Source organism: Gopherus flavomarginatus, chromosome 18 (assembly GCF_025201925.1).
Source record: "Gopherus flavomarginatus isolate rGopFla2 chromosome 18, rGopFla2.mat.asm, whole genome shotgun sequence".
NCBI lineage: Eukaryota > Metazoa > Chordata > Testudines > Testudinidae > Gopherus > Gopherus flavomarginatus.
The window spans coordinates 8,406,966-8,424,864 of record NC_066634.1 but is presented as its reverse complement, the minus strand read 5'-3'; the positions used below and the strand labels follow the sequence as shown (position 1 = coordinate 8,424,864).

The 17,899-nt window shown below is 42.9% G+C and overlaps 1 protein-coding gene across 1 annotated transcript in view; it reads left to right on the top strand.

Moving 5' to 3' along the window:
- Positions 1-593: 593 nt before the first annotated feature.
- The window catches only part of LOC127036610 (butyrophilin subfamily 3 member A2-like), a 30,039-nt gene continuing 12,733 nt past the window's right edge, over positions 594-17,899 (top strand). Inside the window, exons 1-7 of the mRNA XM_050927666.1 lie at positions 594-678; positions 3,773-3,918; positions 5,141-5,491; positions 10,046-10,330; positions 11,556-11,654; positions 12,006-12,032; positions 13,427-13,453. Of these exons, the coding sequence (XP_050783623.1) occupies positions 3,801-3,918; positions 5,141-5,491; positions 10,046-10,330; positions 11,556-11,654; positions 12,006-12,032; positions 13,427-13,453 (907 nt within the window). The 5' untranslated portion in view covers positions 594-678; positions 3,773-3,800. The remainder of the gene's footprint in view (positions 679-3,772; positions 3,919-5,140; positions 5,492-10,045; positions 10,331-11,555; positions 11,655-12,005; positions 12,033-13,426; positions 13,454-17,899) is intronic.

Here is a 17,899-nt window from a genome sequence, read left to right as displayed (position 1 = left end):
CTGTCTGAGAGGGAGTGGACAGACCTTTGACACTGACAAGCACACTTGAGCCAATAACGAGATTAGGGTAGTACTTTGCTATTGGTAAAAGACCAATCACCAGTTATTAGTGTTATGTTCATGGCATACACACAGGGAGGTTAGATAAAAACATACAATATTATTGTTGGAAAGTTGCAACCTAACACTGTTTATTGCTTAGAATCCAGAACACTACCAGACAAGAACCCCAAAACAGAGAGAGACAGAGCAGGCTGCTCCCTAAAAGAGAGAGGGAGAACTTGCCCCACCTTGCTCTAAGCTGGCTCTCTGTAGACTGCCTGCTGAAAGACCCAGATTGCACACCTTTCTGCAGAGCCACCTAGCATGCAATCAGGACCAGGAAACCCCTTGCAAACTGAAAGTGATAGTTGGTAATTTAAACACAGTTTTCAACACACTACAATTAATCCCTGGAGGAAGTGAGGCAGGGATAGTATTACTCCTTTGTCACATGATTTCTTCCATACGCTGACTCCGCTGAGCTGATTGTTAAACTGCAAACTAGCACTAGATAAATATAGACGAGTAAAGAACAAAGTTCAATAGCCATAAAAGGGATCTGTAACAGGAGAAAGGTTCGTCTCATCCCTAATCCCTGTGCAGCATGTAATGGCTGCCCCGGATTCTACTATTCAGGTAAGAAATCACATTTTAGCTAAAACAGAAATGAAAGTCATCATATTTACAGAGATATTCAGATGGATGTTGACCTAGTGATCTGGGAAAAAGAAGCCCCACTGGCTGATTGAATTTGAGAATTAAAATTAGACTCTTCCAGGTCTGAAACTGCAAGACAGAGAAACATTACCTTCATTTGCAGGTAAGAAGGAATTTGCTCAGAATAGTTTATGTTCCACCTTATTTCAGGCATTAATCTCAGGAATAAAGTGAACTAGCCAACAGATGTGAAGAAAGATGAGGAATTAGAGGTTGTTTCTGTATGAGAGAGTTTTCGGACAGCTCCTTATATTACTAGTGGGGTGTGAGCATTGTGCTTTTTTTATAAACCAGTAACACTGCTTAAAAGAGCTGTGTTGTCAAATCAGCCAAGACAAAGAAGCCTGTGTTCTCCACTGCAATGCATTGGTTTTGCCACAAGTGCACACAAAAAGGTTGTCTATAAACTTTCTTCTTTTGTATTGAAAAATTAAATATGTCCGGTGCTTTCCAGGCAGTTTATACATAAAATTATGGATGGCCAACCTTTCTGTGTATGTATCTGCATCAGTCTGTGGATGGGATTTTAAATAAGGTCTATGGGGGATAGGCACCCAAATGCCATTGAAAGTTAATGTGTCTTTATTTTTTAGCCTTTTGTCTGTGTGTGAGTAATCCCCTTTCTGGTTTATGTGGCAAAGGGGACCTGGAGATCATGATAGTTTCTGATTTTTTTTTGAAAAAGAGAGTAAGATATTTTGAAAGTTGAGACAGAAACATTTAACTCTTTTTAAAAACAGATCTGATTCTGCTTTCGCACAGCTGTAAATCTGGAGCAACTGTACGGATTATATGAACAGAGAATCAGTCCTATCTATTCTCTCCTCCTCTTTCAAATCTTTGTTTCCTTTTATTTCCTTCCAGACCTAGTGAAAAGCATACTCTGATCTTAACTTCTGTGTGCATAGAGAGCGTATAGGCTGATCGACAGAAAGGTGCATTGACAGTACTGGGAACAGATGTGTAGTTCCAGTTTGTTCTGCAAGAGATTTGAGCTCCGATCTTTCATTTTCCTTTGTTGGGAGAACGCTGGAACTCACCCTTACAGAGGACTGAGTGCCTAGCGCGCTTTGCTGGGTGCCCTTGTGTCTATCCAGGAGCATTGCTGGACTCCAAGGAGAATCCAGTCCCATTCCAAGCTGAGCTGGGCAGGACTGATTAAAAATATCAAAAGAATTATGTGGAATTTATAATTAGATGTAAGAGGGATGGGGGGGGGATGGATGGATGGATTGTTATTCAAATTCTACACTGAGCAATCTTTCCTATGTGACCTGATAATGGGGATATATTATTAGCAGATGGGGTTGATCAGAGGTGAGGAAATGAGGAACAATTGTACTAGGGTCCTGAGCACAAGGTGGGGAGAACCAGAGAATCATAGAATCATAACATATCAGGATTGGAAGGAACCTCAGGAGGTCATCTAGTCCAACCCCCTGCTCAAAGCAGGACCAATTCTCAACTAAATCATCCCAGCCAGGGCTTTGTCAAGCCTGATCTTAAAAACCTCTAAGGAAGGAGATTCCACCACCTCCCTAGGTAATGCATTCCAGTGCTTCACCATCCTCCTAGTGAAAAATATTTTCCTAATAGCCAGCCTAAAACTCCCCCACTGCAACTTGAGACCAGTACTCCTTCTTCTGTCATCAGGTACCACTGAGAACAGTCTAGATCCATCGTCTTTGAAACCCCCTTTTAGGTAATTGAAAGCAGCTATCAAATCCCCCTCATTCTTCTCTTCTGCAGACTAAACAATCCCAGTTTCCTCAGCCTCTCCTCATAAATCATGTGCTCCAGCACCCTAATCATTTTTGTTGCCATCTGCTGGACTCTTTCCATTTTTTCCACATCTTTCTTTTAGTGTGTGGCCCAAAACTGGACACAGTACTCCAGATGAGGCCTCACCAATGCAAAATAGAGGGGAATGATCACATCCCTCAATTTGCTGGCAAATGCTCCTACTTATACAGCCTGAAATGCCGTTAGCCTTCTTGGCAGCAAGGGCACACTGTTGACTCATATCCAACTTCTCATCCACTGTAACCCCGAGGTCCTTTTCTGCAGAACTGCTGCCTAGCCACTCGGTCCCTAGGCTGTAGCAATCCATGGGATTCTTCTGTCCTAAGTGCAGGACTCTGCACTTGTCCTTGTTGAGTCTCATCAGATTTTTTTTGACCCAATCCTCTAATTTGTCTAAGTCACTCTGTATCCTATCCCTATCCTGCAGCATATCTACCACTCCTCTCAGTTTAGTGTCATCTGCAAACTTGCTGAGGGTGCAAAATCCATGCCATCCTCTAGATCATTAATGATCTGTAACATCTGTAATATCTGCATAAATTCAGTGAAATGGGTGGGGGTGGGGCCCCAAATTTCTCTCAAGGGGCCTGTTAACAGATAGATAACTAGCAATACATCAAAAACCCTACTAAAAAAAGGCATTGACTTCAATGAGCTTTGGATCAGGCCTTCTATGAGGAATTGTAATCCACCCTGTGTGTGTGTGTAGTGATCACTTCATAGGTGGTATAGAGATGTTACTTTTCTCACACTGAGTATCTGTCTAGCTAGCTCAATCATAACAGTTTATGATTTCAGTTCAGTAAATCCCCACTTCAGTCCCCAGTGTCAGTCAAGATGGCAGCTGTCCCACAATCATCTTTTAGTGCTAAGAACTTACATACAGGTTTTTAATTTAAAAAAAAATGTATCTGACAAAATCCCTTTATAACGCCTGCGCATTTCCCAAGGGCCTTGGTTAGCAATACCTATTCCTTCCTTCCTATTCAGTAAAGATAATAAAAGTTCTGCACACCTTTGAAAGACTAAGAAGGGTCTGTAACTGGTATATTTCTTCAACACAGCTCAGTGTACACAGGAACATTGGTTCCAACACTGCTCCAATTAATAGTAGGATCAGGTCCTTTGTCTATAAGTTTCTTTTTATTTTTCCTACTGTGTTGAGCTATTTCTACCCTCACTGCTGTCATTTTTTGTTCTGCATTTGAAGTGACTGGAAGACTAAAAATTTCCCTTGGATGTTTCATCACTGTCCTATTGATGTCTTGAAAGCCTGCACAGTGATGGGATCTGTATTTCACTGGGTAATAGCTGTTCACATACTGACTTGTCTACAGATGCCACATTTGATTTCAGGTAAATAGGGTTCTGTGTTAAACATATGCAATGAAACAACTAATCATTACCAGGGCCAATGGAAAACCGTAGATTACAAAAATTATGTAGTCATATGTCATCCTTTACTTTACGAGGTATAAGGTTTCATTAAAATAAAACCTATCTAAAATTTTTATTTTCCAGGTACATTCCCATATAACCAGTCCTGTTCAACCGCTTGACCTGACTCAAGTGCAAGCCAAACAATCACATTATGTACTATTCTAATACAGATTATCCATACAGACAAATATATTCCCTATGGGACAGCAATTCACTTCTTTTAAGCACCACTTAAGTCATACTCAGTCCCTCATCATAGAGTTAATGTGGGACTTATTTTGTTCACTGGCCTATGATAATTTACTAGACAGGTTCTCATATCAATTTCCAGGGCTGTTCTTTGGGTTCCTTACGTGATCACTAAAATTCATTATTAAAATCTGAATGTCCCATAGCAGATCATATGAGCCCACATCATTGAAGCCTCCATTATGGAAGAGCCATACAAAACATATAAGGACAGAATCCAGTGGGCACACCTTTCAATATGCAAAGTGAGACACTTACTGATGTTAGGTGCTACCTATTTCCAGTGGTAGCCCCACTTGAAGTCAGTGCTACAAGTCACAGGATTAGTCATTGTGAGAAAGAATGGCAGAATATGGCATCTATGACTAAAATACCAAATGTGTGATAGTATTTCAGATTTGTCAGATATAAATGTTTAATGGTGAGAGTAACTGACCAATTTTCCAAGGGCTGTGGTGAATTCTGTGTCACTGATATCTTCTAAATTAAGATTGGAGGTTTTTTTCTAAAAGATCTGCTCTAGGAATTATTTTAGGGAACACCTTTGGGCTGTGTGATACAGGTCAGGCTGGATGATCATAATGGTCCTTTCTGGCCTTGGACTCTATGGACCTATGTATGTGCATACATGTGCCCATGCATGGTTGTGCAATTACCTCCCCAGATGGTGCTTCTTCCCATGTAGGAGGCTTTGGTGCTTTGGATATTCATTACCAGTTCCATTTTTTCCTATATAAAAGAACAGCTAGAGCAGGTGAAATATTTCAGCCAAATAGTTTATTCAATGAAAATTGCTGTTGACCCAAAACTATTTGCCAATAGTTTCCTATAGAATCAACAAATGAGAGCATCGGCAATAGATACAACCTCTGTTTCTGTCTACACACAGGTCAGTTTAAAATCATCCCTCCTCAGAATCCTGTCATTGCTATAATTGGAGAAGGGGTTATCCTGCCTTGCCAGCTGACAATTCAGAATAACCCTGAGACAATTACTGTCCAGTGGATACTTTCTAGACACTCAGAAAAAATAGATGTGAGCACCTATGATGGACCAAAGAAAATGGAGACACAGGATGAGAGATACCAGGGCAGAACACAGTTCTTCCAAACTGAATTTCAAGCAGGAAATGTGTCTCTAAACCTGAAGGATGTCATTATCTCTGACAAAGGGAAATACACCTGCAGTGTCTCTTTGGGGACCTGGTATGATGAGGTGGTGGTTGAACTGGATGTGACAGGTGAGTGGAATGGCTCTCTCTCTCTCTCTTCACTCTAAGGCGATACAATATATAATGTGGCAAAAATGACTGATGTTGGTATGGTGGGTCCTGCTCTTTTCTTGGTGGCTAGGATGCCACCTCTTGCCTCTGCTCTTGGGGCACCAAGGGCCTTGCTAGTGGCCCGGGAAGGTGGTAAAGGAAGGAAGCAGGGGAGGGGTCTGGGTTTGCGCTTCACTCTGACCCCCAGCCCCTCTCAACCCTGCAGGTTTCTTATCCTCTTCCCCCTTGAGGTGGGGGTTACCCTCAGTCCTTAGACAGTGGGAGAGGGAGTCTCCCTGCCCTGCTGGGGCAAGGTCTCCCTTCCTCCGGTTCTCTGGTATTTCAATGATCAGGAACACACCTCCAAATTCCAGTCCTCTCTCCTCCCTCACACCATCCTGTCTGCCTGAAGCAGGGTGTTTTATTAGATTCCTGGCAGGGCCTTAACTGACTACAAGTGCCTCAATTAACCTATAGCAACCCTCCCTAGTCTACAGGGAACCATGCCTTAATTATCCTAGGGCTTATATATTTCCCCTCTACCACTCTCCCACTGCTCCCTGGCCCTCCTGTATCACACTAACCATGTGGAGCCAACAAAGAGTAAAGAGGCGTGAGGGAGGGGCCTTCCTCGGCTCCAGGATCTAATGTCCTTCCTTTACCCCTTCTTCTCACCCTGTCAACAGTCTTCAGGGGAATTTGTCGGCCAGCTATAGCTCTCAGGCCAGGGTTTGATCCCTTATTCTCCCTCCCCTTTGCAAGGCGGGGGGAGGAAAATTTCGCTGGAACAAGGACCAGTCTCTCAGGCAGCCCCTAGAGGATCATCTCTAAGGGCTCAGTCTCACTGAGACTGTTGCCCCTTTTGGGGGGTTACTTTCCACTCCTCTTCCTCAGGTGTATTGTTTTGACCTCGTTCAGGGTGGCTTTGGGGCAGTGTGTCTTGTAGCTGTCTTCTCCTTGACTGGACTCCCTATGCTGCCAGTAGTCCCTGGGTGGAGCAACCTTCTTCCTGTTCACCTTCCTGTGCTAAGCTTACACTTTTAAGCTCCTCCCCCTCAATAGAATCATAGACTCATAGAAGAATCACAGAAGATTAAGGTTGGAAGAGACCTCAGGTCATCTAGTCCAACCCCGTGCTCAAAGCAGTACCAACACCAATTAAATCATCCCAGCCAGAGCTTTGTAAGCTGGGCCTTAAAAAACGCTAAGGATGGAGATTCCACTACCTCCTGAGGCAACCCATTCCAGTGATTCATCGCCCTCCTAGTGAAAAATGTTCTCCTAATATCCAATCTAAACCTCCTGCATTGCAACTTGAGACTATTACTCCTTGTCCTGTCATTTGCCAACACCGAGAACAGCCAAGCTCCATCCTCTTTGGACCCCCCCTTCAGGGAGTTGAAGGTTGCTATCCAATGCCGACTCACTCTTCTCTAAATAAGCCCAGTTCCCTCAGCCTCTCCTCATAAGTCATGTGCTCCACCCCCTTAATCACTTTTGTTGTCCTCTGCTGGACTCTCTCCAATTTGTCCACATCACTTCTGTAGTGGGGGGACCAAAGCTGGACAGAATACTCCAGGTATGACCTCACCAGGGTTGAATAGAAGAAAATAATCATTTCCCTCAATCTGCTGGCAATGCTCCTACTAATACAGCCCAATATGCCGTTGGCCTTCTCGGTAACAAGGGCACACTGCTGATTCATATCCAGCTTCTCATCCACAGTAATCCCCAGGTCCTTTTCTGCAGAACTGTTGCTTACCCAGTCTGTCCGCTGCCTGTATCGGTGCATTGGATTCTTCCGTCCAAAGTGCAGGACTCTGCACTTGTCCTTGTTGAATCTCATCAGATTTATTTTGGCCTGTAGTGAGGCAGTGTGGCTCCCCTCCCCCTCAGGGAGGGTCGAGCCCCGTCAGTCATCCACGGGGGCAGGGCTGCTGAGTGGAAGTCCCGCCCCTCAGAGGGTCAGGTGGTGACCTGGAAGAATAAAAGCCGGGCCCCAGCCTTCAGTTGCAGGTCTGCGACCGGCAGGAGCAGACGTGTCCGCTGACTCCCATAACTGGGAGACTGCCCAAGCCAGAGGCAGAGACCAGGAGCTGCCAGAGCTGCCTCACCCCTACTACGATGAGGAGCCGCTGGAGCATTCTCGAGGCCGTTACGATGAGGAGCTGCCAGAGCTGCCTCTCCCCTACTACGGCCCCGAGGAGCCCCCAGACCAGGCTTGGCCCGCATTCCCCGAAACATTACCAGACCTGCCACCCAGCCTGGATTGGGAGGAACCGATAGTCCTGGACGTCCCCAGAACGGAGGCCCCGGACCAGGTAGGAGTAGAGGGGAGCTAGGAAGTAGCCCGGGGGCGCCTGACTCCAGTCAGGCTGTAGAGCTAACCTTGCCAATGTCAGTGTGTTTCGGTCAGGATCCCCACTGACCACCGGTAGTGGTGGCAGCCGCTACCAGGGCCCTGGGCTGGAACGCAGAGGAGTGGGTGGGCCTGCGTTCCCCCTGCCACTCGTAACCGGGTGGCAGACTCTCCCTCTTCCCAGCCTAGGGTCAAGAGCTCTGCCCTGCTCCAAAAGGCCAGAGCTGCTTGTAACTGTGTTTGGTGCCCCGCCCAAACCAAGGGCTGGGCCCCCTTTGACTGCCACTGCTCTTCCCCACCCAAAGGGCCAGAGCTGACTGTAATTGCAGGGACAGACCTCACCAGACCTCACCCCGGGGGCAGGACCAGTGGCCTGTTGAGGAAGCAGCCTCAGGGCGACCGTGAGGCCGGTGTGGCTCCCTCCCCCTCAGGGAGGGTCAAGCCCCAGCGGAACCCGTCAACATGGCCCAGTCCTCCATTTTGTCTAGGTCACTCTGGATCCTATCCTCCAGCATATCTACCTCTCCCCACAGCTTAGTGTTATCCATGAAATTGCTGAGGGTGCAATCCATCCATTGCTGGTGCAAGGAAGTTTTGCTAGGGAGCAAAGCTTCCACCTTGTGCCACCCACCCAGCTAACCCCACCCCTCATGGCAGCTAACTGCACCCACCTGCCCCTCCCACCAAAGGAGCCCCCACAGCAGCTAACCCAGTCCACCACCCTGCCCCCTTACCCAGGGAACCTGCTGCTCCTCCACAACATCTCCCAGAGTTGTCAAGGTCATTGAACTCCCCTATGAGAACCAGAGCCTGTGATCTGGGAACTTCTGTTAGTTGTCTGAAGAAAGCTTTGTCTACCTCAACCTCCTTGTCTAGAGGTCTATAGCAGATGCCCATCACAACTTAGAATATCAGGGTTGTAAAGGACCTCAGGAGGTCATCAGGTCTAACCCCCTGCTCAAAGCAGGGCCAATCCCCAGACAGACTTTTGCCTCAGATCCCTAAATGGTCCTCTCAAGGACTGAGCTCACAACCCTGGATTTAGCAGGCCAATGCTCAAACCACCAAGCTATCCCTCCTCCTCAATTACCCTTGTTGCTCTCACCTATAAATTTAAACCAAAGACTCTCAACAGGCTTTTCTCCAGTTTCATATTGTAGCTCTGAACAATCGTACTGCTCCCTTACATGCAATGCACCTCCTCCACCTTTTCTCCCCCACCTGTCCTTCCTAAACAGTTTATACACATCCATGACAGTGCTCCAGTCATGTGAGTTATCCCACCAAGTCCAGGCTGAGCAAACTTGCAGATGTGTCTCATCAGCATGGAACAGGCCAAAGAAGGGCTCCTTAGCCTCCCTCATACCAGGGTGAGGGGGTATCCCTTCACAGGACTTCATGTAATTCTGATGAACTCAATTAAATTCTAAGGAGGATGAGTTTTATACACGGAGGTCAGGTGTTTATGTTAGACGATTTCCCTACAGAACTAAGCCCCTATGTAAAATGTTACCTGACACATCTAGGTCATACCATGGTGCAGTCCACTTAGCTCCCAGATATTGTGGTCACAGCATACAAACACAGAAGTTAGACAAAAGCCATAAAATGCTCTTTCTGGGAGGTTGCAGTGTAACATTACCTAATTTCTTAGAATCCAAAACCCTAACACACAATAACCAAAAAACAGAGAAAGACAAAGCAGGCTGCTCCTTATATCAGCGGCCCAACTCACCCTACATTGCTCTAAGCTTCCTCTTTGCAGACTGACTATTGCTAAACCCAGATTCACAGTTCTCTGCAGAGCGCAGCACATGGGACCTGGAAAAAAGCCCAGAAATTTAAAGTGACAGCTTACAATTTGAACTGAGTTTTCACCACATCTGCACACCAAGATATCTGGATAAATAGGAGTGTGTCCACAGAGGCTTTCAGGTCTTTGAGAGATTCTGAACTGCTATAGGCAAAGAGAACAGCTCCAATGTATAGGTTTCTTCAGATACATCACTATTTTAACTTAACATGGGAAGAGTTCTTGCCCTATAATTTCATATTAAGGGGTGACAAATTCTGTCAGAATTCTCAGGCAGCATGTGTACAAGGCAGTGGGAAATCCCCCAAACTCTGCACTGTTTGGGGAGGAGAAGGTAATAACTTTTGTTCTTTCTTTGTAGCTAGAGGTGGTGAGTCTTCCATTTTCATGGAGGACTATGCAGACCAGGGGATTAGCCTCACCTGCAGGTCAGAGGGATGGTTCCCTGAGCCCCAGGTGCTCTGGTTAGACAGTAAAGGACAAAACCGACCAGAAAAGCCGACCACCATCAACACAAAGACAGATGCTGGAATCTACAATATTGAAAGTGCCATTAACATAAACCCAGGCTCAGACAATGAAGTCTCCTGCAAAATTATCAATAACATACTAAAGACAGCAAGCGAGTCCAGAGTCCTAATTTCAGGTGAGTGCACTTTGGGATCATTGACTGTAAGGCTCAATAAAGAGGCTGCTTGGCTAATGAGATAGGTCCTATTTTTCTCTCCCCCTTTGTTGTAAGAAATAGATGCCCAGATTTTGTCTGGTCTAGCAGATGGAGCACTGGGTTAGAATTTAGGAGTCCTGAGTGCTATTCCTGAATATGCTGCTTACCTGATGATTGACACTGGGCAAACCACTTTCCCCCTCTGTGCCTCAGTTTGCCCAAAACTGGGGATAATAATACTGAGCTCCTTTGTAAAATGTTTTGAAATCTACTGTTGAAATGCTCTATATAAGCGCTAGGAGTGATCTTCATGTAAATACTTGCCTGTCAGTTTCCAGCAAAAACCCATTTTGTTTAGACTGAGTCAAAAAGTTTAAAAATCATAATTTGCTCAAGTACATCAAGTGTTTTCTTTCTACACAACAATCCAGTGTTCTAACAGCTTTCATTGCACATGAATATGTAATGAAGTTGCATGGCATTTTCAATATTACTAAAAGATACGGAAAACTGTTTCATTCAATGTACTAATGCATCATTGAAAAAGAGAGTAAAGTTAAGGTGGTGGGTATGACTTTCATTTTGGCCTCTCCTGATTCTTGTGTGCTTAATTTTTCAACTATAACGTTGAGTTTAAGTTTTCATTATTATTAAATGGTTATTGGGCAGATTCCATAGCCCTTACTCATACTTTAAAGTACTCACCAGTTGAGTTGTCCCGTTTATATCTATTGAGTACAGGGATTCTGTATTGAGTTCAAGCCTTGCCACTGACTTGTTTTATGGCCTCAGAGATGTTGCTTAACTTCTCTCACTTTCCCCACCTCAATAGGGAGTTAATGATATTTATCTCACCTATTCTGTATGAATACTAGTGCTGAAAGTAAATTTGAGGTAAATCCTGTGAACCTTACTCATGTGAGATGTGCCAATGTCTGAGGTGTTTTTATCTGCATGAGTAAGGTGAGCTGGGTGTGGCTGAAGGTGTGTGCTTTTTCAGAACACATTGGAGGAGCCCACAGCTCTGATCTCCATGATATCCTTCCTTGAAGATGCGTAGAATCTTTTAAGTGGAGTCTTTAAAGTCAAGTGAAATCTGATTTCACCAGGTTCTCAGACAGACTCCGTTTGGTTGGCCTTATAATTTTCATGATGTTTCTTAAGAATTAGTGGAATGTAACTGACATTGTCACATATTTTTCAGATGTTTTCTTCCCGACCACATCCCCTTGGATGGCTGCTTTCCTGGTCATTTTATTTCCTAGCATGGCCCTTATTGCTGCTGTAGGGTATAAACTGAAAAGTAAGTATTTCTTTGTATGTTTTTTCAATAAATATGTGAAAATGTTTAAAGAGATGATATGGAATTCTTTAACTATACTAAAACCAAACAAAACCTGAAATGAGTTTTCTAGGGGCAGATTCAGAAAATTAAAGATAAGGGTCTGTACATTTAATTCCCTACCAGATAAGTCCCTTGTTCTGAAAGACAGTTTTTAAATTCCTCACATATAAATATATTCAGGGCCAGAATAGACACCAATGGATGGATCAGAATTACAGATGGTTCATGACAGTGACTGTTTCAATCAAAACTATTATAGGATGCTATGAAAAGTGTCTCATTTTCAAAAGGCATTTTAATTTTTTTCAGAGAATAATGACACAACATCTCGAGCAGGTAAGTAACAAGACAAGTGAATGCAAATTAATATGAACATATTTTATATCTTGATTTTGTCACAGTCCCAGGGAGCCTGTGGAATCCCCATCACTGGAGAGTTTTTAGAACTGGTTTAACTAGATTTATTTGGTCTTGCTTCAGCGCAGAGGGTGGGACAGGATGACTTCTCAAGGTCCCTTTCAGCCCAACATTTCTCTGATTTTAGAACAAAAGTTTAATGTAGCAGTTGCTGTTCTGATCTGAGAAGCTGTTTATAAATTACAGGAGATGGGAGGGTTTGTTCTAATCGTGGTCAACAGCTGTGTACTTTTAACGTTTGCAGTATGCATCCAATGATTTCATAGAAATTGGGGTTTATATTCAGGAATTATGCAACAGCGACTAATGCCATTAGTAGCTCATTAGGAAAGTTTGTTTCCTTCTGTTATAAACAGATCTTGTTATTAAAATGGATCACATTCAGGCTAGCCTTCTGTCATTCATCCTTATGTGGACATTGTTCCAGAATCATTATCAGTTGTAGAAAAGGGTTGCTCATGTACATGAAGAAATCACTTATATCCTCCAATATAGACTGGGTAAAGTATAAAATTCAAGGCCTTTTATAACATAGGCACTGGAAACAGGAGTGATTGCCTCTTGCTGGTTATCTGCCTGGGAATTATGTTTGGCCTTAGTGGATTTGCTCTTGGTCCACAAGATTCATTCAGGACTAGGGCAAGACCTGGACTTATTTAAGAAGCTGAGTGAGCATCTAGCTCCTCTGATCACTCATTTCCCATGTGGGCATTCATGGGGTATCCTAGAAATGTCAGCATCCCATAATATTTCTCTGCTAAAAAAAAATTCTTCCTGAATTAAAGTTTCACTTTAGTCTTCTTCAGCAGATTGTAAGTCTCATGATTGGATCTATTTATTTCACTTCACCGACACTTACTTGTTTTGGACTCCTTCCTTAAATTTTCAGCTGTCCCAAAACTTCACTCTGAAGCCTCTCTTTTCCCATCCCAATCATTGTACCAGTTGATATCTGATCTTTTGTCTGGCTCACTCAGAAACTGTCCTGTAAAGTCAGAGGATGTGGGTTGGGGGGATGTGCTGAGGCAAGGGGTCTTGATAAGCATCCTGACATTCTCCCAGATGATGGGCCATCCGTTGCTTTATGTCTTCAGATTCTCTGCATAATCAGTGAACTGGAAGAAACCATCTTCCAATATAGTGAATGAGGAGATGATCTTCAAGTGAAACAATCTGTTCCTGTCTCCTAAAGCAGGTTTCTCCTAAATGGAGAGAATCTGGTCCAGTATTAAAAGCTGTTTTGTGGTTGAAATAAGACTTTGGGAAACTTATAAGAGTAATTAACATTGCAATGTGATTCCATGTATTTGCAGTAACTGAGAAGAAAACAATGGAAGAAGGTAAATATATTTTTGATGTGATATAAGGTGTTAGGAGTATTTCCATGAGTCAGATTCATGCAGACAGTATTACATAACATGCTGAAATTTTCCAAGACATTAACCACAGAGGTATCAGTCCTTACCCAGGTAAAGGAATCATGGAGTTACTTTAAAAAGTTATGCTGATAGCTTAGTGGTTTGAGCATTAGCCTGCTAAACCAAAGGTTGTGAGTTCAATCCTTAGGGGGGCCATTTCAATATTTGGGGCAAAAATCAGTACTTGGTCCTACTAATGAAGGCAGGGGGCTGGACTCAATGACTTTTTTATTATTATTTAGGGGGGAGGGATAGCTCAGTGGTTTGAGCATTAGCCTGCTAAACTCAGGGTTGTGAGTTCAGTCCTTGAGGAGGCCATTTAGGGAACTAGGGATAAAAATCTGTCTGGGGATTGGTCCTGCTTTGAGCAGGGGGTTGGACTAGAACCTCCTGAGGTCCCTTCCAATCTTGATATTCTATGAGGACTGAATCTATCTGTCACTAAGGGATTACACCAGGGCTATTCACCACTAAAGACTTACTTATACCCTCGAAATAAGTCTTACAAGAGATTTAGGCTATGTACACACTACAGTTTAAGTAAGTAAGTTATCACAGAATCATTGAATCATAGAAGACTAGGGTTGGAAGAGAACTCAGGAGGTCATCCTGTCCAACTCCCTGCTCAAAGGAGGACCAACCCCAACTAAATCAACAAGTTATGTCACTCAGTGAGTTGAATAAGCTCCTAAGTATACCTAAGTAACTTAAGTTACACCAACCTAAGTGCCAGTGTGGACAGCACTATATCAGTGGGAGAATGTCTCCTACTGATAAAGTTATAGCTTATAGTTATAATCCACTACAAAAAATAAGAAAGAAACCAAGAGTAAATCACTCAAAGTATAATTTAAACTAAGTACAATTTACATAATGCCTGAATAACTGTATATGATAGATTAAACAAGACTAATCTTTAGACTATCATATAACACCAGAAAACCTTCATACGTAAGTACAATCTGAGCATGAAAATTTATTATGTAATTTGCTTTAAAAAAGTATTAATAGATTTTGATTCATGAAAGATGGGGATCTGTTTGATACTGGTTAGCTATATAGTTTCATTAACATAAGAACGGCCGTACTGGGTCAGACCAAAGGTCCATCTAGCCCAGTATCTGTCTACCGATAGTGGCCAATGCCAGGTGCCCCGGAGGGAGTGAACCTAACAGGCAATGATCAAATGATCTCTCTCCTGCCATCCATCTCCATCCTCTGACGAACAGAGGCCAGGGACACTATTCTTTACCCATCCTGGCTAATAGCCATTTATGGACTTCACCACTATGAATTTATCCAGTTCTCTTTTAAACACTGTTATAGTCCTAGCCTTCACAACCTCCTCAGGTAAGGAGTTCCACAAGTTGACTGTGCGCTGCGTGAAGAAGAACTTCCTTTTATTTGTTTTAAACCTGCTGCCTATTAATTTCATTTGGTGACCCCTAGTTCTTGTATTATGGGAATAAGTAAATAACTTTTCCTTATCCACTTTCTCCACAGCACTCATGATTTTATATACCTCTGCCAGATCCCCCCTTAGTCTCCTCTTTTCCAAGCTGAAGAGTCTTAGCCTCTTTAATCTTTCGTCATATGGGACCCTCTCCAAACCCCTAATCATTTTAGTTGCCCTTTTCTGAACCTTTTCTAGTGCTAGAATATCTTTTTTGAGATTAGGAGACCACATCTGTATGCAGTATTCAAGATGTGAGTGTACCATGGATTTATATAAGGGCAATAATATATACACAGTCTTATTCTGTATCCCCTTTTTAATGATTCCTAACATCCAGTTTGCTTTTTTGACCTACTCAGCACACTGTGTGGACATCTTCAGAGAACTATCCACAATGACTCCAAGATCTTTTTCCTGACTCGTTGTAGCTAAATTAGCCCCCATCATATTGTATGTATAGCTGGGGTTATTTTTTGCAATGTGCATTACTTTACATTTATCAACATTAAATTTCATTTGCCATTTTGTTGCCCAGTCACTTAGTTTTGTGAGATCTTTTTGAAGTTCTTCACAGTCTGCTTTGGTCTTAACTATCTTAAGTAGTTTAGTATCATCTGCAAACTTTGCCACCTCACTGTTTACTCCTTTCTCCAGATCATTTGTGACTAAATTGAATAGGATTGGTCCTAGGACAGACCCTTGGGGGACACCACTAGTTACCCCTCTCCATTCTGAGAATTTACCATTAATTCCTACCCTTTGTTCCCTGTCTTTTAACCAGTTCTCAATCCATGAAAGGACCTTCCCTTTTATCCCATGACAGCTTAATTTACGTAAGAGCCTTTGGTGAGGGACCCTGTCAAAGGCTTTCTGTAAATCTAAATACACTTGTCCACATGTTTTTTGACCCCTTCAAAGAACTCTAATAGATTAGTAAGACACGATTTCCCCCTACAGAAACCATGTTGACTATTGCTCAAAAGTTATGTTTTTCTATGTGTCTGACAATTTTATTTTTAACTATTGTTTCAAATAATTTGCCCGGTACCGATGTTAGACTTACCAGTCTGTAATTGCCAGGATCACCTCTAGAGCCCTTTTTAAATATTGGCATTACATTAACTAACTTCCAGTCACTGGGTACCGAAGCTGATTTAAAGGACAGGTTACAAATCTTAGTTAAGATTTCCGCAACTTCACATTTGAGTTCTTTCAGAACTCTTGGATGAATGCCATCTGGTCCTGGTGACTTGTTAATGTTGAGTTTATCAATTAATTCCAAAACCTCCTCTAGTGACACTGCAATCTGTGATAGTCCTCAGATTTGTCACCTACAAAAACCAGCTCAGGTTTGGGAATCTCCCTAACATCCTCAGCCGTGAAGACTGAAGCAAAGAATCCATTTAGTTTCTTTGCCTTTTCTAATTACACTCTTGCACTTAAGTTGGCAGTGTTTATGCTCCTTCCTATTTGCCTCACTAGGATTTGACTTCCACTTTTTAAAGGAAGTCTTTTTATCTCTCATTGCTTGTTTTACATGGTTGTTAAGCCACGGTGGCTCTTTTTTAGTTCTTTTACTGTGTTTCTTAATTTGGAGTATACATTGAAGTTGGGCTTCTATTATGGTGTCTTTAAAAAGCGCCCATGCAGCTTGCAGGGATTTCACTTTAGCCATTGTACCTTTTAACTTTTGTTTAACTAACTCCCTCATTTTTGTATAGTTCCCCCTTTTGAAATTAAATGCCACAGTGTTGGGCTGTTGAGATGTTCTTCCCACCACAGGGATGTTGAATGCTATTGTATTATGGTCACTATTTCCAAGTGGTCCTGCTATAGTTACCTCTTGTACCAGCTCCTGTGCTCCACTCAGGATTAAATCTAGAGTTGCCTCTCCCCTTGTGGGTTCCAATACCAGCTGCTCCATGAAGCAGTCATTTAAAGTATCGAGAAATTTTATCTCTGCATTTCGTACTGAAGTCAAATGTTCCCAGTCAATATGGGGATAATTGAAATCCCCCACTATTATTGGGTTCTTAATTCTGATAGCCTCTCTAATTTCTCTTAGCATTTCATCATAACTATTACTGTCCTGGTCAGGTGGTCAATAATAGATCCCTAATGTTATGTTTTTATTAGAGCATGACATTTCTATCCATAGAGATTCTGTGGAACATGTGGATTCGCTTAAGATTTTTACTTCATTTGAATCTACATTTTCTTTCACATATAGTGCCACTCCTCCCCTTGCACGACCTGTTCTGTCCTTCTGTTATATTTTGTACCCCGGAATGATTGTGTCTCATTGATTGCTCTCAGTCCACCAGGTTTCTGTGATGCCTATTATATCAATATTCTCCTTTATCACAAGGCACTCTAGTTCACCCATCTTATTATTTAGACTTCTAGCATTTGTGCACAAGCACTTTAAAAACTTGTCCCTGTTTATTTGTCTGCCCTTTTCTGATATGCCAGATTCTTTTTTATGTAACTGTTTATCATCTGATCTGGCCCTTACATTATCCTCTTCTGTCCTCTGCTCCTGACTGTAACTTGGAGATTCTCTATCATCAGACTCTCCCCTAAGAGAAGTCTGTGTCCGATCCACATACTCCTCTGCAGCAGTCGGCTTTCCCCCATCTCCTATTTTAAAAACTGCTCTACAACCTTTTTAATGTTTAGTACCGGCAGTCTGGTTCCACTTTGGTCTAGGTGGAGCCCATCTCTCCTGTATAGGCTCCCCTCATCCCAAAAGTTTCCCCAGTTCCTAATGAATGTAAACCTCTCCTCTCTACAGCATCGTCTCATCCACGCATTGAGACTCTGAAGCTCTGCCTGCCTACCTGGCCCTGCGCTTGGAACTGGGAGCATTTCTGAGAATGCCCACCATAGAGGTCCTGGATTTCAGTCTCTTC